We start from the raw sequence: 24145 nt of genomic DNA, 5'->3' as shown, positions 1-24145 counted from the left end.
CAAATTGTTAAAAGATTATATCCCAGCAAAGTACAAATAACTAATCCTGTTTTTGTTATAATTTACTCTGATCCTGCAGATGATGATAGGAGCATCATGACGGAACAGTTAGAGACTGTTCCTAAAGAGGAGAAATCAGAGAGAGAATTGCGGAGACCATCTCTTGATAAACATAAAAAAGAAAAACCTTTAAAAACTGGGAGAGGCAGGATTTCTACTCCTGAAAGAAAAATAGCTAAAAAGGAACCTAGCACAGTCTCCAGAGATGAAGTGAGAAGGAAAAAAGGTTTATATAATACTTGCTCTTTTTCCTTTTATGCTGTACTGTGGGTTGCTCATCTGTATACTTTTTCATTAAGGACATACATTTGTGCTAACAGTATGACATATGATCCATACTACTTCCATCACTTCACTTTTATGCTGGTGGTAATGGCAAATAAACATACAAATTTATCTTCTAAGATTCATTAATATTGTCAGCATCAAATTATCTACCCTAATAATATTGGTGCTGAGTATCTATGTAGCAGTATTTCTACCTCATTAATTATCATGGCTTCCATGTGAGTACTCTCAAGTCTAATCTTTACTAAAAAAAAAAAAAAGAGAGAGAAAGAGTTGTCAGTAGGTATCCAGAAGACTTCATTTAATTTGAATCAAGGTAAATGTCCAACTCTCTGAATCAAACCATATCAGTCAAACCACAGCTAGGTTGGGAGCCTTCAAAACTGAATGTCTCACAAGGATCTTCTGATACTTAATGTTTGTCAACTGCTCCTTTCTTTATATAGCTTCATAAGTTGCCCAGCATTCAGGCTATCTGAATGTTCAGACAGGGGAATGGATCAGAATGACACAGGTACAGATTGGAATAGAAAGAATTTGCTTCCCCAGCCTATTAAAATGATATATGCATTTTTAGTAAGATGGTGTAATTTTGGAAGGGATGTGTATTGATAGGATGACAGAACCGGTGAAAGCTCTAATATCTTAGATCATGTGGGCATTGGTACAGGCAACTCAGAGTTAAATGGCTAAGTCCGCACCAGCACCCAATATGTTGATTTGTTGAAATATATTTCTACTTACAGTTTTTTTATTTCTGATTGTATGCTCTTGTTTTCTTGTCTATAGCTGTGTATAAGAAAGCTGAACTTTCTAAAAAAGCTGAAGTTCAGACTCACTCTCCCTCCAGGAAAATCATTTTAAAACCTGCTATCAAACATACTAGACCAACTCATCACTCCTGTGTTAAGCGGAAGCAGACAGGTGACTGTGCTGTCTTGAATTTATGCAATGTGGCTGGCAAACATAGACATTACTATTCTCATTATTATTATTTGTAGTCTCATTGCTCTATTGGCTGCTCTAATTTTGATTTCAATTTTTTTCCTCTCTAAGAATTTTTCAGCTCTCATGAATGATACTGCTTTTTTTTGTATCGTACTCTTTTCATTTATTATTATTATTATTCGGAGGCCATGATCATGAATGCTTACCATGCTTGGACTTCCCAAGTTCTGTAGCTGTTTATTGTTGATAATAGTGTTGTATAAATCTCTCTATTTTGTTTTGTTTTGTTTTTCATTTTTGCTCTGTTCTGGTGGGAAAGTGCAAATGGCTTTGAACCATGTTTTACATTTTTCCTTTATTCTTTTACTGTTTTTCTTCTCATGCATAAGTAATAATTGCGACATTATTCCACTTTGTATTTATATTGTGTACCATAACTCTTTCAAATTCGTGGGAACAAATGGATTTGTTTCCTAAAATTGTTATGTATTAAAGCACGGAATCTGAAACAAATAGCTATTTTTGAACAGAAAACCTTCCTAAATATGAATATTTTCTTATAGTGAAAAACTTAGAAAATACAGGAAAAGAAAATGAGGGACTACTTGCAGCTAATTATACACCTGTAATTACTATCAAGATAGGAGCTTTTGTAGTTGAAAAGATTAATGTAAATAATTCACAAGCAGCAACATTTGTGCAAATCCTTTTCAGGACAGATTTGCACACGTCAATAATTGTATTTGGGTGATATGCAAAAATTGATTGAAATATGCATCTTGGAATTACATGTTTGGTCATGTATGCTTTTTATTGCAATCAAAGAGGAGATAACAGAATTACAGTGCACATGAGATAATGTTACTAATTCCAGGAAAATATTTTTCCTGACTATTCCAAAATATTTCTTCTCTAGTGTTTCTGTGGATATGAAACTGGAGTGCCAATCCATAATTTATAGATGAAAAAAATCTTGTTAACAGATTATATTAATGCATCTCTAATCTATGCTAAGTAATAATTTAAAGCCAGAGAGATTCTGGTAAATTCATTCGTCGTTACCTTTACTGACAAAAAGCTATATTTTATAAAATTACAGTATGAATTTGTCCTTACTGGACCATCTGTAAAAAACTACAACTCAATCATATATTATCATTTATTGCATTGCAGACTTTTTTTGTGACTAATGCATATTTCTCTTGATTGAAGAGATTGATAGTGCAATATATATAATTCAGATATCTAAATGACACTGTCTGGATTCCAATAATTGTAGGTCTTGACTCTTGGGGTTTCATTTAGGTTGCATATTTTCTTAAAATTATTGATAAAATAAACCTGAAATCATGATAGATTAAACGGGCAAACCTTTTTTTTTTTTTAAAAAAATTGCATGAGCCTTCTTTCTTAAAAGTTCCAAGAAGTTTCTATGGTAGGTGTTCCCAACCTGTGGGGCATAGCCTATTTATAACTGGGCTATGTGAGTGGTAAGCTGGCACATTCTCAGCCCCACTTGCAGTCTGTCCCTCACACAAATTAAGCTGTGCCTGCCTGCCGCTCACAAAAAACCATCTCTTCTTGCCCCCTCCTGTGCCAGGCCACCAACCCGGAAAGGTTTGGGAACACTGCTCCATGAGAAGCATCCTGCCCCGCTATGTAAAAACAAAAGAGGACTCCTTTATCTTTAAAAGTCTTTTGCATTGTTTTGTTGTCTTTAAAGAGGATGGTAGTGGGCAATGAATGTGCCTTTCCCCCCTCTTCTTTGGTGTAAGATCCATAGGTTTCCATATTCAAAAGTAGGAATAAATACCAGCTAAATTTCCTATGAGGACAGCATCAGGCAAAATGTATATAGCAATGACAACAGAAATGCCTGTCCGTCACACATTTGTGGCAGAAGTAATTCTGCAATAGCACCTTCAATTTCATCCACACTTGGGACTGGAATCTTAGTATTGAGCAAAGTGGCCATTAAGCAACAAGCCCATGTGACTGCTTCGTTCAAAGACTCCCAGTTGTAGTCATTAAGCATTTCCCAGGTCAGTGTGAAGTAGTAGTCCTCTTGGCAGGCAGCCCTTTTGCTCCCAAAAGTTTTTGCAGCTCAATGAAGGACTTTAGCTCCACACCATGTACAGAGGAGGATTCTTTTGTGAGGCTGCAGGAACAGAGATGAAATCTTCAGGTTGTCATGATGTTCAGAATTTCAGCACCATTCCTGCAGCCCACATGAGAGCTTCAGCTTTTCTCTGTCCCCTCTGCTTGCAATCTTCCCAGTCTGCTTCCCAAAATTCACTTTCTAGGGAAACTGTCATGGAATTTTGCAAATGGTAATCACATGTTTATGGGAAACTTTTATTTCATATGGCTTTACAGGCTATAAAGTACCCTTTTCTCAGCTGTTGTAACTTTGAATGGTCATTAAACGACTGTAAATCCTTGTAAGTCAAGGATTAGTTGTACCTTATATAAAAATCAGATCATTGTCTCTGAATCATGACATTTTAGTATAATTAGAGATAGACTTTTGCCTACTCCCTAAAGTGAAAAACTCCTAATAGTGTATTGATGTTGCATGACCACTCTTGTTTCTATATGACTCAAGCCAATCTTGGTTTTTGCATTAGGACTCAGTTCTCAGTTCCCAAAGAATTATGAGAGAGTAATAGAAGACTTTTTTCTAAAATTCCTTCTGTTGTGTCACTTATTGATCAGAATGAAGAATTTACTTCTCAGAATGGAAAATCGGAAATAGAGTAATTAATTACATATATTTCATTTCAGTTAAGTGATTTGTTAGAGGGATAGAACAAATTTATTTTTAAATAAACAAATTATATCTTTTGTATATCTTTTATAACTTTTTTTTAAAAAAATTCTTGTTTCTTGTAATACTGTTAACTGAACTCAAGAAAATGGTTCAAGATCCTGGCATGTTCTGACTAAAGTTGAGTTAGCCATAGTTCCAACACAATAGGAGCTCTCTTCCTCTAGCTTATGCTCACAAAGGATTTCCCATAAGGTGGAAAAACTGTAAGGAGACCAGGGGTGGAGGTTCAAGAAAACTAGAAGAATCTGCTACTGATCAATAGCTTTTTTTTTTCATGGAAGATTGACATTTGTGAATTAGGTCAAACTCAAGTGTACTATTAAAGCAAGGCTTGATATAGTATTTATTTTCAAACAACCACATTGACTTCAAATTGTGTATCTTCAAATTTACTTTGAAGACTGAACTGATTTGCAGATCCAAAACCCTTCAAAATATTTTCAGTTTTATATGAAATCTGTCCCATATTTGCCAGTTCTATTAATTACATATTCAAAAGTTCCCTAAGGAGGTTTTATTTCTGTAGTTGCAATTCCAGGCATTATAAGTTGGAAATCTTTCCCACTGAATCTACAGATCTTCTTTCTAGCAGAGTAAACTAGATATATGAAACTAGATATATGACGTGCAATGGTAAAACTTAGATTTTGGATAAGGCTACTTCATGCAAATACATATGTAGTACTTGTTTGTTTATATCTTTTTTATATACACAAAAAGGGCCTACTTTGAAGAAACCACATTGACTTTAACCATTGCAATACAGTAATATGAATGCTATCATCTGATCCTTATCTAAATTTGTATTGCAGTTTTTGGTTGGTTGAAAAAGTAAGGCTGTTTTTCCTTTGTGACATCACAACATCCATATCATAGGACAAACAGAAGTAGCAGTTTAGGCTTTGAACTGGGACAAACATGTATTAGGCTTGTCTTCCTCATCTTAAATTTCATGGTGTGTGTCCCAGAATTAAACATGTTTCTTGCATGATTAAACTGTTAATCGAACTCCAAGGGACAGGGTGAAGTCATGATCCAGGTTTATTGTTCAGATGGAAGAATTATTATGCTTTCAGGTAAGTCATCAGTAAAGGCATTTTCCCATTGTTTAATAGCTGTGGATCACTGATACATGATTCAATCAGAAGAATCTATTATGTGGAAGGGTGCGTAGGTGGATAGTTGGAACCAGTAGTAAAACTGAGAAAATATTATGCAAGCAGCTTGTAATGAATATATCCTGCAAATACTGACAACTTAACTACACTATTTTCTTTTATTTTTTCTTTTAATATATTTACCAATACTTTTTAAATGTGACTTAAGGGTTTAATTTGATAATAATGTAGTCAAACTGATAATAGATACTTCCTTGCAAACCATGGAATGTTCGGCCATCCTGGACCTTGAAATAATTCCATGTGTAAGGAACTCCATCATATCTCTAAGGCACTTATGTTGTAAACCATGCTATCTGCTGCAGTTGTATTCTTTGAATTTGACTGCAAGCAATGAACTGGTGATGATTAATACAATAGGATATGTTAAGCTGGGCGCAGGTATTCAGACTGCACATAAGATGATTAAAGGGGTGAGGAGACGATGCATGCATACTGCTCCTCTGTATCTTCTTGTATCTCTTCCCAACCTTCCTTTGATGATGATGAAGATCTTAAGACTATTACGTTTGACTTACCTGAACACCATGGAAAGCATACATGGACCCAGAAATTATAGAAGTGTTTTCCATGCCCCTCCTCAGCTCAGAGTAGGAAGTTTGGAAACTGTTCAGTGAGGAATGTTACACTCAAGTTTTGCATGTTGACTCATGCCCAGACTGTCCTTTTCAACGACAGAGGAGTAGACTGAACATACATGCAGGGATTTTCCTATATGTACAAATTTCACATCCTTTATTGCTAACCAAAAGAATGGAATATAACAGTTGGGCTATGTATTTATTCACTGTTTCTTTAACTACAGTTTTCTTTATGTTTGTAAAGTGGTTTATGTGCAAACCATTTAAATAGCAGATAACACAGTGGAAATAAAAGTCATCGTGTCCTATTCTTTTATTTTAATATTCAGTCTTGCCCTCCTTTGTAATGCTGTTCCTAGAAGATGCAGTACATACATATAGGAAGTGGTTTTAAGTCATGACCAAATATTACTGGTACTAATATGTTTAAAAAAGTGATGGCCAATGTTTTCAGATTATTGTTAATTGTTTGATATAATGCTGTTAATACCACATCATTCAAACCTCATAATTTTCTTTACAATGCTCCAATGGTAACATTTTTAGAGAACATTGAGAAGTGTTATTCTTTAATTTTCCAGTTGCAATTATTTTTTAATTACCAAAAATTGGGCCAGTAATTAGTTCATTATAAATACTGCATGGCAATTTAAACTGAAAATGTTAAAGGTTAAATTGAAGTTATGATTTTAAAATGTTAACCCTTTTCCCCTTATTTTCTAATAGCTGCTGGTGGTGAAATAAACCAGACGCCTGGGGTGTTTAAGCAAGCAAAGGAAAAACTTTCGGTGGGTGAATTTGCCTTTATGTGTTCTACAGATCTGCATATTTTGAATATTTGGTAGTTCTATTACCATAAATAACTTAAAAAACCATTTGGCAGTTTTAAACAAATAGTTTCTTTTTGACTCACTTTGAAATTAATCATAGGTTAAAATGTTCTAATTGCTGTACTGTGTAAAATTACATACTGACAGTTAGAAAGATATTAAGCTTTCTGTTTTATGTTCTAGTTAATCAGATGCAAATCTGAGAACTTCATGGCACTACTTTCAATCTATCAGTCTGATTCATTCTTGTAAGAGAAAATGTTAGAATCTCTATCTGATCTGCTTTCTGTATGTTTAAAAGCCAGTATGTTTACTGCTCTGCTTGGAAAGAAAAAAGGGGGGTGGCAAATCCAAAGTTCAGCCAATCACTGAAGCTGGGACTGAATGCTAATCAGCTAGATAAGCAAATTGACACCAGGAAACTCTAGTCAGTGCCCCTGAGTTACAAGGCAACTGAAAGTCTGGCTGCATGGACTCTCAAGACATTAAGCAAAATCTAAATGAAAATATAATAAAACTAGTGCTGTCATAGCCTCAGGATGCAAAGAAAACCTGTTTTCATTAGCATAAAATAGGAAATCAGCACAATGAGCTACCAGCAGTAGAACAGAACAATATTTTTATCACCCATTGTTAACTATAACAACGGAACAAATTTATGTTAGTGGGAATGCACAAATACGTTTGACTGCACTTTACCAGATGTGGTAAGAACCATTCATAGTACTCTGCTTTCCATGATTATCCTTTGTTCAAGACCATAAATCAGTTGACTGGTGATGTACAACTGGGAGATTCTGTGAAGTGCCATCTTTTCTTTTTGCTTCCTTTCTCCCCTTTCCTGTGAAGAGAAAGATGGGAGGAGCAGAATATCTCTCTTAAACCATATTTGTTCTAACAAGAAATGCAGGAGGAAAAGGGATGTGGCCAGAGTTGAAACGCTTTCTCCAGACATATATTCTGTTTTAGTCTTTAGGGAAGAAAAATCCCCTCCAATTTAAATGTACCTGTTTATGAGTTTTGCAGCCGGAATCATACAACTGGATGAAGTGACTATCTTAGTGCAGAAATTCAAATCAAATCATAAGATGTGACAGAACATAACCAAGGAAAGGGCCCCTATCAAACCCAAATCACCAGACCTTCTATCTGAGACCATTTGCACCATTCTCCAAACAGAGCGCGGCCTTGTCCAAATTGCATGTGGTCCTTGTGAGAAGGCCCAACACAATTTGGACAAGGCTACATATACTGCCTCATGAAGAGCCATTCTGGGCACACTTCCTCAGGAGTGGGAGGAAGAAAATGGCGAAGAGCATCTGGGAGTGGTAGGGCCAGTGGAACTCAGGGCAGCCAAAGAGGCACAGAGGATGGGGTGGGGGAGAGGTGAAGGGAATCTAACATGCACATTTGCCTGTTTGTATTTAATACTTTTGCTCACCCATTAAAAGTATCTTTTTCCTTTTTATCCAGAAGCCTCAGCCTTCCATAATTGGATAGTAAAAAAATAGTAATTTGCATATGTCAATAAAAAAAAAATCTTACACTGCTGTCCAATTCGTATCACTACTTGAAGTGAGAAGTTCAAGTAGCAAGCTTGCTCCCTGATTACCTTGTCTTCTTTGAGCACACTATCTTAAGATGGCAGGGAATAGATTAAGTAGCATTGTAAAGGAGGTTATATCTTTAATGATGACTGATTTAATAATTGTTTTTTCCTATTTATTGTTTTATTTTAATAATTATACACTGCACAGAATCACTTTGTGTAAAATGGGCAGCCATATAAATTTAATAAATAAACAGCTCACTTTCTCTCTAAAATAAAGCTGTCACCCGATGGTTACAATTCTTGGTCTGTGGCTGGGAGACTTGAATTCAGGGAACTTCATAGAACTTTTCTGAGACAAATATGTACAGGATTAAATATTAGATTCATAAACAGTTTTTTTTTAATTTCTCAAACTTTATATGCTCATTTGTTGTTTACATCCTCCTACATCATAATACTAATTGTGCCCATCAAATCCCATCTCTCTGTTCTACGTTTTCAGTATTTACTCTGTGTTTTTAGCTTTATAGACTAGCATAGCTATTCTTCTTGAAGGTGTTTACAATTGCATGTTTTTGGTGCCCAAATTATTTTCTTTAAATGTAATTCTAACCTAGGCCTTATATCTATATGGATTTACAAAGGACACATACATGATTTACTTTGATTTGTATATTTAAAACTGAAATGAAGAATAGCATATGGAATGCATCTGAGTGTGATTTCAGGTGAAAGGTTTCTGAAAGGAAATTAATAATACATTTTTATTTTTAAAAAGACAAATAGTGCCTTCTGTATTTTGTTTTGCAATAGAAAAAGAATAAGCAAAAATGTTAAATGATATCATAAGGCTTCCATAATTGGCTTTGTTAAAATTAGTTAGATGCAAAGACTTCGTAAGGCCAGGACTATATTCTCTCCAGCATTAACAAGGTATAGCAGTTTGTCTGTGACTACTGCAGTTAATAATGAATAATGCATAATGTTTTAATTGCAGTTTCAAAGTAATATTGTCCACTAAGATCCTAAACATGAACTCAAAGTACTTATTGACTTATTTTTATGAGATCTAAAAAACCTGTATCTTAAATAGAATTATAAAAAATATGAATATAGGCTGTATTTACCTTGAATGAAGTCAGTGCAAATCTAGCCTCAGCCTGGTAACTGAAGGAATCCTGATTTGGATATCAATACTTTTTGGTGAATACTATAACTGAAAATTCAGTCTTAAAACCTGGAAAAATGATAACACTAAAAATAAAAAAATAGTACGTTAGCATGGGCCAGTGACAGTGTAAATTAGCTGCAGAAAAATAGATGTCAGTTTTTGAAAAATAACCATTATATCATTAGTCTTCTTATGACTTGAACAATGAAATCATTTTACTTTAAATGTATGCTTCCTTTAATGTAAGAACAATAATACAATACAATAATTATTTTTAAAGTTCTAATTTGAAATCTGTTTTCCATATTCCATACATTTGTTTGTCTCATTGTTCATCTTCCCATTACATTTTTCTTTTTGTTTTCCTATAATTAGACTTCTTCTTTGTCAAAGATTCCTGCCTCAAAGGTTAGAGCAAAGTCATTGCTTCCTCCAAGACCCAACTCTGCTTGTTCACTAATCACCACTAAAAAAGTTGTTTTGCGCAATAAAGACAATTATATTGCATGGCCCTCTTCAGCGGGCCCAAGGGACTATTCAAAAACAGCTCAGGTAAGGTAGTTGAGGTAGAAGAAGAATAAATGCCCACATCTTTAATTTTTTTCCTTCACTACTGAATATGGATATCTCACCTTGATATCCCTTTTCCCAAATGAAAAAGAAATGCAGTATATTAGAAATATAATCAAATTGGTTCATGATATCAATAGTTCCCAAGGGTCACTTTTCCTGATTAGCCTATAATGTCTATAAAAGAGAATTAATCTAGTCATTCCTCACCACAGATCACAAGTGATGAGAAAATTCACTGGTGATGATACTATTCCCATAACTGTTTTTGAAAAACAGTACAGGAGAAGGTAAACAGGAAGAAATGTAAAGGCTGATTTACAGATTCTAGCAGGCAAAGCAAGCTTCAGAATCCAAAGAAATGCCAGGGGTAGAACTTGTGAGGAAGGCAAGATAGAGCTGAGTTGTGATTTCATAGGATGCCAAAATATGGGATTTGTTGATAATAGCTAATATTAAAATGTAATTTATAGATGATAAAAATAAATTTGTTTTAAAAGCTTAATGTATTATTTGATTCTATTCAATGATTACAAATTTCATTTGGTAGTTGTCATTTTATGAACATTCATTCGGCAAATCATTCAAAATTACGACAGTGCTGAGTGAATGGACATACAATTCCTGCCTGAACTTATGACCATTGTAGCACCCCATGGTCACGTTATCAAAATTTAGGTGGTTGGCAGCTTGCTTACCCTTGGGAACACTGCAACTGCTGCCCCCCCCCCCCAACATGGGCTGGGAGACCTCAGCTGCCTAGGCCCATTGAGATGCAGAAAACGTATGCCCACTGGAAGACTCAGGAATTGGGGGGAAAGGCAGAGTCCTGCACAGATTCTAGCTGGTTAAGGCTTCTGGGAATATGGGAGAGGCAGGAGGCCTGCTTATGCTGAGCCTAGCCAGCCAAAGCTTTCTGACCTACAACACATTTCCACATGTCAGCAGGTCATTTAAGATGTGGAAGGTTGCTTAATGACTACAATGGGAAGAGCCGGGATTGTGGTTGCTGAGCAAGGCAGCCACATGAGTGTCTTCCTTAACAACCACAACGACTTACAACCAACATTCTGGGCTCAACTGTGATCATAAGTCAAGAGCTACTTCTAGTAGGTTAGGCCAATAGAAGAGCCCTTGCCTAAAAACTCTGGCTTTTCCAAATAATTTTTGTATGTCGAGAAGTCACTTTGCCTGTTTCCAAGTACTGAGTGAGTGGTTGTTCTGTTTAGCTTCAGAATGTAACATCTGTGTGTGTGTCTATGAATGTATGTTCACAGCAGAGACACAAACTTTCTTTTTTGACTTTAAATGCAAATAAAATAAGGCTATACTGATGCAGTCATAGCCAAATTCAGTCAACTTTCTGCCCTCAACCTTGGAATACCCTTTTTCCTCAACAGCTTCTGTACTATTGTACTGTACTACTGTAGTGTTGCTTTAATGGCTTGAATGCAAACAAAGTTAGGTTGGAGCGGAATATACCAATACATGTTTAAAACCAAAATGCTTCCTATTTTTTTGCATTAGGATGGAATAACCAAGAGTCCTGAAAAGCGCTCCTCTTTACCAAGACCTTCTTCCATTTTACCCGCCCGAAGAGGTATCTCAGCAGACAGAGAACGAGATGAAAATTCTTTCTCCTTGAACAGTACCATCTCATCTGTACGACGAACTACGAGTATGTCTCTTGCCTTATAATTCAGAGTTAAAGTTGGAGGTGAAAGCTCAGGGTTAATCCACTAATTTGACTTAGTGGACATTTTTGAAATTTTGAAAGCATCTTATGAATAATCTTACAACAATTATGCTACAATGAGCCCAGACAGTCTCAAAAATTCCCATATAGTTCTAGAGCACTATTCCCTGTAAGTTTATAAGATGCAATCTTTTCTTTTGGCTTAGACACCTAGAGTCTATGCAAGACCCAGAAATGTTTCTGGAAATAAAATAATTGCATTAAAATTACACTTTTTTGCAATATGCTAATCTCCATTTATTTTTTTTAAACTAAAAGAATCTGATGAGATGAGATGAGATGAGGCGAGATGAGATGAGATGAGGCAAGACAAGATGAAACATAGAGTCTGTCTGATTTCAAAAGAAATGTTTCTGGATGCATTGCCATGTTGAGGAAATAGGTTTTAGACCAGAGATGATATCTAAATTAGATAGCAACTACTTTCTGCTCAGCTGTGTTTCTATTATAAGAGGAACATGTTATATACTACCAGATAAGATCAGATAAAAATTCTAGATATATTATAAAATATGAATTCTATGTAATTGGATACTTTTTAAAAAGCTAGGAAAATTCTGTGTTTAGGAAAAGAGAAAAGTTTACCAGAAAAAACGTATTCCCTAGACACATCCTAAGTTTCTATTTGTATAGTTTATATCAGTTCCTTGAAATATTTGATAGCAGAATTTTAAAATATATGGAAAAAAATGCTTTGCATTTTGTAATATATAGTGTTTTTGATTTAGGAAAAAAAAATCCCAACTTATGAAGAGATTTTAAATTTTAAGCATAATCTTAATTTAGAAATACAGGTAGGGCTATTGAATCTGGACTGCAAAAAAAGATATCCACTAATCATGAGTGTATCTTTTTCCTATCATCAAATGACAACCAGGTGTTTGCAACCCAAAACTGGTAGTCATAGGGAAAGATGAAGCTAGAAGTAGGGAGCACATGGAGATATTATTGGAGATAGAAATCTGCATTAAGCCTCAACTCTAACTCTCTTTTTCATTTATTTCTCCTTGGGGATCATTAAGCTATGAAAGATATAATTGCAAATATCCAATATTATTGATTTTAACTTGCTTTAAATCCCAGCTGGTTTGTACTTCATGATAATCTTGTCATTTAGTGAAACATTGTTCAATTTTAAGTTTCACCCTGATCTTCAGAAAGTTTCAGCAAAGACTGAATATTTTTGTGATCAGGTTCTTTTATGAACAATTAGATGCCAGTTCTCTCTAAGAAATGATATGAATATCATAGAACAAACAGAATTCTGTTATCAATACAGGATCAGAGCCTATTCGAAGCCGAACAGGAAAAAGTGGTACATCAACTCCAACTACTCCAGGATCAACTGCCATCACTCCTGGAACCCCACCTAGTTATTCCTCTCGCACTCCAGGAACACCTGGGACCCCTAGTTATTCCAGAACCCCACATACACCGGGTACTCCCACATCTGCAATTCTGGTACCCACTGAGAAAAAAGTTGCTATCATACGCACACCTCCGAAATCTCCAGCAACCCCTAAGCAACTTCGTCTGATTAATCAACCTCTACCAGATCTCAAGAATGTCAGGTCCAAAGTTGGGTCAACAGACAACATCAAGTATCAGCCTAAAGGGGGGCAGGTAAGGCTTTCATTTAAGTACATTTAAAAATAGGATTAGGGTAGATAAAGTTGAGAATATGCCGTATTGACTTGAAGGCATTCTTCATTAATTACTGTAAACTTCTAATTTTATTCTGGTAGTAATTGGCACCTAATTACACTTCTTGTTCCATTCGTTTAGCATTTTCCCTAGAAGTATATTTGAATGTATAAGGTGTTAGTATCCTTTATTAGAAAAAAAAAGCCAATTACTTCTGATAAAGTAGAAAGAAAATCTGCAGAATGGAAACTTCCTTTAAACCTCACTGATACACTTCTAGAGACTGAAGTTAACCACTGAAATGTTTTTGTATTGTAATCTGATTGTATTGTAATACCTTTCTGAAATACATTGGTATAATTTGCCTAAGATACAAGTTGCTCTTTATTTCTTGTGAAATTTTAATTTGTTTTATTTTGTGGAATTGCTTTTAAATGAGGGCTACCAGATTGGAGCTACAAATATCTAGACATTCCATAAATGGTAAAAATGGCAGAATGTGTATACACTAAGATTTCACAATTATTTATATTGAACGATCAAGTGTGCCTTGTTCATCAAAAACAGAGGTCTCCGAACTTGGCAACTTTACAATTTGTGGACTTCCAGAATTCTGAGAGTTGAAGTGCACAAGTCTTAAAGTTGCCAAGTTTGGGAATCCCTGATCAAAAACAATTTCATATTATGATGCCTGTTTTATTCAGCCTGTCAGAAAAATGTCATGCAGCTTCATATTGCTATGATAATATTTTCTATCTGCTTGTTTGGGATGCTTTCATGCGAAAATATCTGACTACAGCATAGAAGGATTAAGAAACCAAAGGAAGTATCCAGGGGTGGGATTCAAATTTTTTAACAACCGGTTCTGTGGGTGTGGCTTAGTTGGTGGCCATGGCTTGGTGGTCATGTGACTGGGTGGCCGTGACTTGGTGGTCATGTTATTGGCTGGGCATGGCCAACTCAATATCATCGAGGGATGCATCTCCTTGCCTGGCCTCTCATGACTGTGGGGATACTGCAACAGTCATAAGTGTGAAAAATGGTCATAAGACACTTTTTTCAGTGCCATTGTAACTTTGAATGGTCACACCACACAAGCAAAGTACCAGCAAAGGCTGGGGAAAAAAAACTCCAGAGAAGTTCCTGAGAGAGGAAGTCTAGTCCTGCCAAGAATGTAATAAGGGTTAACGGAGAGGCAGTTTCTGTAAGCAACACCAGAATGTTTCCTTCCTGCCTTCCTTACAGGATTAGGCCAGTAATTTCTTCTAACAACCGGTTCTCCGAACTGCTTAGAATGTTAACAACAGGTTCTAGCGTATAGGTGCAAACTGGTAGAATCCCATCCCTGGAAGTATCTACTACCATGAGAGTTCTGCTACAAATACAAACCTCCCAATACCCAGCTGGCTCAATTTGAGAGTTGCATATATACATTGCCTTCTTCCAGATTGGGTTAGCTTCCTCAAGTTCTGCTGGGAATGGAAAGCACAGTTGGTTAAAGACAAGGGTGAGATTCAAAAATCCCAGCAACCTGTTCGCTGCCTGGTTGCTGGGTGGGCGTTAGCTTACCAAAACCTCCTGTTTCCAGCTTCCAGTGGGCTTCCAGAGCCCTGGGGAGGCCGTTTTCGCTCTCCCAAGGGTCCAGAGCTTCTCCCGGGCCTCTGGGAGGGTGAAAATGGCTTCCTCCAGGCTCTGAAGACCCTCTGGAAGCCGGAAACAGGCCTGTTTCTGCACTTCCAGAAGGCCCCTTTTTCCCCCTCCCAGAGCCTCCGTGCAAACCCTGCACTTACCTCCATCAAAAATGGGCTGCGTGGAGACTCCTGGGAGGGGTGGGGTGGGATGGGTGGGACCAGCCGGTCGGTTGAAATACCGGTTTGGTGAACCAGATGTAATTTTAACATCCGGTTCACCTAAACCAATCCGAACTGGTAGAATCACACCCCTGGTTAAAGAGCATTAAACACTGACGCGATGCCTTGAGATCAGCATCATGCCTCAAAAGCTCTTGGGTCAGACTTTCAGTTTTTTCACGGTTTTCTCACTTTCTGATTCTCCAGATTCTAACGATTTGATTTTACTGATTTACAAATACAAATATAATTTGGTCTCTTATCTCAGATCTTTTCTTGATCATTGAGATAAGAAATTGAGGTTCTCCACTAGTAGTGGGGAATGTATTGCATTGATCTGTATTTTAACATGTGGTAAATTTCTCTGTGAACTACACTGCAAACTGTAGCCAAGTTTCATGTAATTGAATTTCTCTATTTGGCAAAACTAAGCTTTTCCTTGTTATTCTTGTTTCTCTGTCCAGTTATGTATTGGACCCTTAACGTGCCTCTCTATTGCTTTTACCCTTTCCCTTTCAACTTTTATATTTCACAATCCAATGTAATACATATTTAAATCAAGTCTAAATTCTTTCAAGTTGTCTTTATTTTTTTCAGACTGATTTTGATATTCAAAAATTAAAACGAATATACTTGTATTTTTGCAAATTTAACAGAACAGAAAGTCAATTAATCTCTCCCTTCAAGCCTTCAAGCTGGCATTTAGCGAACGATCACAGTTTCTTGCCTAAGTTTCCACTGATTGACAAATATCTTTTCCTCCTATCTACAAAAACAGAATAAAATATTATGCCACAGCAGATGATCCACAATCGTTTTGATAGAAAACACAGATAGCATACCATTGCTTAGATGACAAAGCATAAATCTGGATAGAAAAGTCATCATTGGGTAGCTTAAGGCACTTAAACATTTCTCTGAATGACTGTGGCCATAGCAACATGTTACTAAGGTGAGTGGGAGAGGAAGAAAGAAAGAAAATAATTTTTTTGAGCAATATTTACACAAACATGAGGACATTAGAGCCTCTTTGAAGTTTTCTTATGCACTATGGAATAATAAAACTGAGCATAGAAACTAAGAACAAGGTTGTATGACAATTGTCTCTTATACAAATAAAGTATCCCCTTGGGTTGCTAAATTAGCATTGTGGCAAATGTTAATGGTTAAAAATACCATAACCACATTAGAAAGAGCTATAGAAGAAGGCACATATTTCCCATTACGGATGGGAAAGCTAGAGCTTTAGGTGTACAGACTGCACGTAAGGTATTGTATTGGGATTACTCCAGTTGATTCAAAGTGTCCAAAGGGAGGTTTTCATCCAGAAGAAATAATTAGGGAGAGCCATTCTCCCTGTACATATAGCTGAAGAGATGACTCTACATGGCTGCAGAATTTACTATACCCTTCAACATGGTGATGGCATGCAACAACAAGAGTGATAGCATCAAGGGCCAATCTGACATAAGCAGCAGTGATGACAGTGAAAATAAGTAATCTTGGTGTGCTGAAGAGACTGGACCCCCATGTATCAGTTTGGAGATAGATCAATGACATACCAAGACAACCAACCTGCATCCTCTGACTATCATATGAGCTCTTTGGGATAGTGGTCATTTTGTCCATCTCCTTCACTCTGCACTCTGGACATGAAAATTAAAGGATCTTGAGTGTCCAATGTGGCAGCCAAGTTTTTCTGGCATCATTACATCTAAAAGACTAAGGAGCAAACTAAACTAGTGATAAAGATTTGGGGAGATTGTCCCTTCTTAGGAGAGAGACTGAGAGGAGAGGAGAAGCGTTTCTGGTTCATTCTGTTGGTAAGAGTATAAGAAAGGTTTTTATTTCTTTTTTCAAATTGTCACCAGGTACCTGGGTGAGCCATGAGATGGTGTTGGTATGGATGGATGGAAGGGAGTAGATAGACTGGCTGGCTAGGTTTTGGTTGCAGAGTGCTTTGCAGGAGCATACCAGATCAGTCAGCTATTTTGAAGGAGCATGCAATTGAGTGTACGATGACTTTTGACCTGGAGAGGAAGAGTGATAGATAAAGCAATGGACAATATGAAGGAAGTAAAGGCAAGCAATGACATGACAGTGTGATGGGCATGAGGAGACATCTGACAGGAAATGGGGATGGGCCATTCATGGGGAAAGTAGTCTTCATGCTTGGTACTGATGCTTCATTCCAATCACTTGGGGCCCCACCCAGAGCCTTGGTCTTTGGAATTTTGGAAAAAGTTCTTTCAGGCAATAAGGATTAAGTTTCAAGAAATTAAGAAGTATCTAAGATTATGTGGTGATGCTTCCTTGGGGTTAGATATCTTGGTTGTGACTTTCCTGGCTATTCAAATGAACTGTTTTCCTATGAACTGCTTCCATAATCAGTTTGTGGAAATCAAGAGCGTGCAGCTTATCATTTTCATAATATGAGCTGAAATAGACATGTCAAAAATAAGTATAGCAGGGAGGAAAATTCAATATAAACTGATATGACAACTAACCGTCTAAAGAGAGCAGACATGCTATTTTAGAGTGTCATTGGGAGATAAACTTGTTCCTTTCGCCAGAGGCATACACTAACCTAGGAATGCACTGACCAATGCACCCTTTTTCTCCTTAGTCTAGAAATAGAGTAATATTGTTACAGCCCCAACAACTGGAAGTGCTTACATAAACAGTAAGAAGTTGTTTGTTAATAAATCAAAATATAAATTTGTACAGTTCTCATCAGTAGCTAGTCAGTTAATAAATCTTATTTAACCTATCTCTTGCTACCAGCCTATGCACACATATTAGTCTGCTTCAGTTAGTGTTTTTATACAGCATAACTATCTGATGACAAAAAAATGAATTCTTGAAAAAGCTTGAAATGGCTGGAGACCTTTTATTTTATAATCATGATCACCTATAATAAAAATAATGAAGATGAGGTTTCCCCAATTGTTAACTGAAAAAAAACAAAGGCATTTCAAGTTCTGTTAGTTTTCTGGAAGAAACCATTCTGACCCTCCACCAAAAGGATGGCTATAACATGCAAAATGGCAAAGGAGAGAGAGGATTGATAAGCCATCAGTTTCTTAATCAGGAGAAAGCTATCTTTTGCTCACAGCCTGTTCTACTGCTAGTCAGTTTATAAAGTTTCATTTTTACTGGACGTAATCACCAAAAGTTGCTGATAAACAGCTTAAAGCACAAAAACTTCAGTCCTGTGACTGAAGTTCTAGCTTTTCTGCTTTGCTAATATTGTAATTTTTTTATAATGGTATGATTTAAGACAAAACAAAAACAAGTGCAATTCTACCACCAATTTAGTTATGCTGGTCATGTGACTAGATGGGCGTGGCTTGGTGGTCATGGACTGGCTGGGCATGGCCAATTCAACATCACTCACATCGAGGCATGCATCTCCTTGCAAGTTCTAGCTTTTCTGCTTTGCTAATATTGTAATTTTTATAATGGTATGCTTTAAGACAAAACAAAAAACAAGTGCAATTCTACCACCAATTTAGTTATGCTGGTCATGTGACTAGATGGGCGTGGCTTGGTGGTCATGGACTGGCTGGGCATGGCCAATTCAACATCACTCACATCGAGGCATGCATCTCCTTGCAAGGCCTCATGACTGTGGAGATGCTGCAACAGTTGTAAGTGTGAAAAATGGTAATAAGTCACTTTTTTCAGTGCCATTGTAACTTTAAATGGACACTCCACACAAGCATTGTACCAGCAAAGGAAGGGGGAAAAAAACTCCAGAGACATTCCTGAGACAGGAAGTCTAGTCCAGCCAAGAATGTAATCAGGGTTAACGGAGAGGCAGTTTCTGTAAGCAACACCAGAATGTTTCCTTCCTGCCTTCCTTACAGGATTAGGCCAGTAATTTCTTCTAACAACCGATTCTCCGAACTGCTTAGAATGTTAACAACCGGTTCTAGCGAATAGGTGCAAACTGGTAGAATCCCACCCCTGAATGGAATATACATAAAACACCTCATTCTAAGAGAATAAAAAATATTGATGTTAATATAAAAACCCAATGACCGAGTTGAAAATCTGGTAAGTTTTTTATGATGAACTCAATTTGATGAGTGAAGGGAGTTTAGCTTGACATTTTTTCATCTACCGGTAGTTTATCTACCTGTGAAAAGTAGCTAGTGGAAATTAACTTTGGAATCTGTCTTAAAAATATATATATTAATGTCAATGTAATATTCATTTTGATAACATTAATCTTGACCAAAGACTTAGAGTTTTAATCATCAAGCTATATTTACTGAAATTGCACCTATGCATTTAGAGATAGTAAATTCAATATGTTGTGATATATTTTGAGAAAAATACAAATCCAAACATTTTGAGAACCAATATAAATTGTAGATCCAATGTCTTGCAATGATATATAGCTATAGTGGATCCTAATGCTAGTAAATCAAGTTTGTTTCAACTAATAGTATAACTAGAGTGTAAATACATTGCTGTTTATAAAGCAATAAACTGTGCTAATGACATTGTACAATTATCAAGGAGAGTCATAATATCTGCACATAATAACAATTTATATTCTATATTGAATGCAACCATACAGTTACTATCTTGAGATTGTCTAATAGAAATAGCCAGTGGTTTAAGAACTAAATTGAAGATTAAAAGAGACAAGAAGCATCCTTGCTGAGTGCAATGATATAACTTGACAGGTTGAGAAACAAATCTATTTGTAATAACTCTAGCTTTGGGGAAAATATATTAGTTTTCCAGGAAATTAATAATTTGCTATGCAGTTACAAAAGCCCCTAATTGATATAACAGTATAAAAGTCAAAACCCTGATAATTGACAAATTCAGCTTGGATAATAACTCTCTATCTGGAATTCATGTTATAATTTTTTGTCAATTTTCTTGTTTCAAATAATAATACATTTTTTTGCAGCTTTCTGTCAGATTCTCAGTATTTCCAGTCAATATATTTCAGAGAGAATTGAAATTGTTCTTTGCCTCCAACTTAAGCTTTGCTCTTACAAATACTTGATACGATTTGTCTGTGAGATTTCTAATATATAACAAAAATTAATCTTTAGTCATCTTTTATTTTATTATTTAGGCAAAAGTAATCATAGAGTCTTAAATGTATCACAGAGAATGCATTTATTGGTAGAGCCCTAAAAAAGAACAAACTCCATTTTTAATATGTTCTAGCAAGAGAGAATGTCTTAGAAGAAAAATACTCAAATATATAATGTAGAATTATATAATTGTTAAATTTCACAGTCATCTTAAAAATGAAGATGTGTAGTTATTAATGAATGTAACCACTGTGCTCTCAGCTTTGTGCCAGTGTCCTGACATTCTGTATTCCCTAGCTATCCTTCTTATCTTAATATTTGTTGCAGTAGTTTAAGAAGGTGAGAGATGGAAGAAATTGGTTTAGCATACACCAGAATTGTAATTTGTTTAATTTGCACTTTCTTAATCTATACCTGAACAGAAATGCAGCTGTGCTTCAGGAGCTTTATTTTTCCAAACTTTGCAGTTCATTCTTCTAATTTAAAAATGCATTTGAATTCCATCTAAAGAAGAGACCCACCCCCATTCACATTCATAGCTAGTATGTGATGTCAGATAAAATTACATGATCTCCAGCTTAATATTTTGAGAAAGATTCAGAAAGACAACCATAGAGCCTTAGAATCATAGAGTTGGAAGGGACATAAGAGGTCATCAATAAAGGTCAGCTGCACATCTTTACTACTCCAATGGGTCTTTGTAACACTTAGGGATTCTACCAGAGCTCTTCTGTGGCATTGCTCTGCATTCTAAAATACCACATGGGGAAAGCCAGTGAGTTTTTGGATAGTGCTCTGCATGTTGAGCCTCATTCCATTGGCAATGTCGCGTTCTATAACTTTCAAAGGAAATATGAAATCAGCAAAGACAGCAGAAGGGAGCCTGAAGGTAGCGAATTAATATTGAGAATTGTGTGCCCTTGTTTCAAAGAATGATCCTTGAGGTATATATGATTTTTCATAAACTTTCTGCAAAACTACCCACAACTCAAAATAGTATAGTGGGAAGGAAGCAGGAGAAAATATGAGCATATAACATTTTTATATTTTTGAACTTTTTGTTTAAAATCAAGATCCAGTAATTGTGTGGGGTTTGTTTTATTTTAATTATTTTTCTATATTATCATAATTGCAATATGCACAAGAGCATTTATATTCTTATACTGGCCGTTTCAATTTAAATTTACCATACATCCTGATGGGTATGCTTTTTCCTATTTATAAAACTGATAAAATCATTCCTAGTAGAGTTATGATTTCCCACCTATATTTTTATAAGAATCTTTAATAAAGACCAGTTTCCTATTTCTTGTGTGAAAGGCCTATGCTTGTTTAGAAGATAACCACTTGTGTCAAATTGTCCTTGGCATCTTTTATATCTAAATAAGATATATACAATGTATATACATATCAGAATCTTTGATGAGTTGATTGTATAGTGCAGGTTTTTTTTTTTGTTATTGTTGCTGTTTAATGAAGAAGAAAAAGAAGATTGCCATTTTTTAACCAACTGCAAGATTCCATTGCAGTCATTTGGGTGAATAGAGACTTACAGACCTTTTGATAAAGAGATGTAGTAAATGTGGAATAAAACCCATAGGAAATGTCATTTTATGGCTTGGGTACTCATTAGCCACCTTTCTAGAGATGTATTTAATAATTCAGTGTTTGATTTGTGCCAAGGACACTTTCAAAATCGGTATCTTATCTATTCCTGAATCACATGGAGTAAGACTATAGTGATCTTGATTGTATTTACTTATGAGGCTGGGGAAATACAGGTCTAAGAGCTGCTTTCAGAAAGATTTCCATCCTGTAATCTCATTTAGGCATTGCTGCTTTCCCTTGGAAATGAGGGCAATGCCAAGCAAGTATTCTCTTACTGCCTCGTTGTGTAAATCCATAAACGGAAAATTCAGGTTTTTGTGTTTTTTTTTGAAACACTGGTCACAATCATGTGTGCAGAATAGATTCAGACAAGGACATTGCTTTTTCTCTTGGCATTATAAGGTAGAAATTTTATTCAGCAGCCGTAAAACTAAAAAAAAAAGACACCTCAACCTTAGAATTTTGCTGAAAATCTGCACCACCTTGTGAAGGAAAGACACAAAGCTTAGTCAGTTATAAAATAAGTTTTAAAACATGTATACTTAAATACATATTTAAATGTTTTGGAACTTTTAAATACAACTTTGTGTCATTTAACTATTTTCAAAAAGGTTTTTATATTGGCAGCCTCAGAAATCCTGCTTGTGTTGGGGAAGAGGAATTCAGAGAAGCTTCAGAATCATAGGAAAGATACAGCTGTGATTTCAAGGCATGGAAAATCAAATGGGATAATAAATCCAAAGTTCATAGTTAGAAATAGTAACAGAATTGGAGAACAGAAGAGGGCTGTTTTCTGAATGTTAGATAAGTAAAATAAAAACTAGCCTAGCGAGGGTGCTTCTCTAAATTTCTCTTCCTAAGAAATGGCTAGAGTAAATTGATACATTTTAAATGACAGAAACTATTTTGCAAAGGCTTTCATGTTGGGGTGGGCTGCTGGGGGCTCGCAGGGGCTCAGGCAATTCCCTAGCTAAGATTCTGCAGAGTCGGCGAGCCCCCAAATCCGACTCCTGGCTGGCCTGGCACAGGTCTGTCCAACCCCGCCCCGCCCCGCCCCACAGGAGGTGGAGAATGAAGCTGAATCCGGGCGCCCATTGCCTTCTCTTGCTGCTCACCCTGGGACTTGGTGCTTGGGACGCCCAGGCTGCAATGGGTGCTCAGCTCCCTTCGGATGTCCCCAGAGGGGAGAGTGGAGTGGGGGGCAGGCGAAGACGCCAGTCCAAACCGCCCGGGTGGGGCTGAGCCGGGCTGGAGGGAGCTGGGGGGATGAGAGGAAGCCTCGGCTTTTGCCTCTAGGGGGCTAGAATTCAGCAGTGCGTGTTTGAAATCACTTTTGGTCCAATAGAGTGAACTTTTGCTTGTTATTTATTTTCAGGAATGAAAACTCAGCCAGATGTTTGTCTTGCACCTTTCCCTAAATATCGAATGACATGAATGAGAAATTAGTCATTTTATAGGCTAGTTTGTGATATGTTTTTTTTTTTCTTTTAGTTTGGGACCACAGACTGAAATGATGTAACAATGCTTAGCTACTCCTTAACAAGTTTTGCTTTCCCCACTCTACCCACCCATTCCATGTGTAAGCCCTGTCATTTGTATCTCTCTGTTAATACAATTTAGGATTGCGTTAGCTTTTTGGCTGCCTCTGCACACTGCTGGCTCATATTTAGCTGATTGTCCACTAAGACTCCAAGATCCCTCTCACTGTCACTGCTATTAAGCCTGGTTTCACTTAGTCTTTTATTTAAGTATTAAATGCACGAAATAATAAACAACTTTTTGGTATATATAATTTTTTAGACAATTAGGGCAAAGAAGCGACGTTGTGTTGGCCACACTCACCCAGTCATACGACCACCTAGCCCTGCCCACCTGAACACATGACCACCCAGCCACGCCCACCCAGCCAGTCATTAGGGCAGAGAGACCCTTGCTAAAAAATTTGAAGCCCACCCCTGCTTTACACCCAGGGCTTGCCTTCACGTGATTATTTCTATCCATGAGTAACTAAATCATGTCCTATTTATGGCTGGAAACACTTTCAATGACACTTATTCTTTTTTATATAAAGATTTAGGCATGTAAAACAAATGCTAATTTATATTTGCTATAGTTCACTTTCCAGATAGAAAATTTACTTATTCACAAATTCATCTAACCTATTTATGTTCCCAATTCATAGTCTGGCAATACTATGCTTGACTAATAATATGATA

The 24145-nt window shown here is 36.4% G+C and overlaps 1 protein-coding gene across 27 annotated transcripts in view; it reads left to right on the top strand.

Annotated features, from left to right (window-relative positions):
- Window positions 1-24145, top strand: part of MAP2 (microtubule associated protein 2) — a 260296-nt gene that overhangs the window by 222851 nt on the left and 13300 nt on the right. For 17 of the 27 annotated variants that reach the window (XM_087949428.1, XM_087949430.1, XM_087949429.1 and 14 more), the window contains 6 exons: window positions 80-286; window positions 1138-1272; window positions 6612-6673; window positions 9814-9990; window positions 11536-11686; window positions 13044-13387. In XM_087949428.1, coding sequence (XP_087805554.1) covers window positions 80-286; window positions 1138-1272; window positions 6612-6673; window positions 9814-9990; window positions 11536-11686; window positions 13044-13387 — 1076 coding nt within the window. The remainder of the gene's footprint in view (window positions 1-79; window positions 287-1137; window positions 1273-6611; window positions 6674-9813; window positions 9991-11535; window positions 11687-13043; window positions 13388-24145) is intronic. The other 10 variants (XM_087949442.1, XM_087949450.1, XM_087949449.1 and 7 more) reach the window with 4 other exon arrangements.

This window comes from Notechis scutatus, chromosome 1 (assembly GCF_049901735.1).
Source record: "Notechis scutatus isolate UNSWTSFEM ecotype Mainland chromosome 1, rNotScu1.2, whole genome shotgun sequence".
NCBI classification, from domain to species: domain Eukaryota; kingdom Metazoa; phylum Chordata; class Lepidosauria; order Squamata; family Elapidae; genus Notechis; species Notechis scutatus.
Note: the sequence above shows the minus strand (reverse complement) of the source record. Positions and strands in the feature narration are given on the sequence as shown.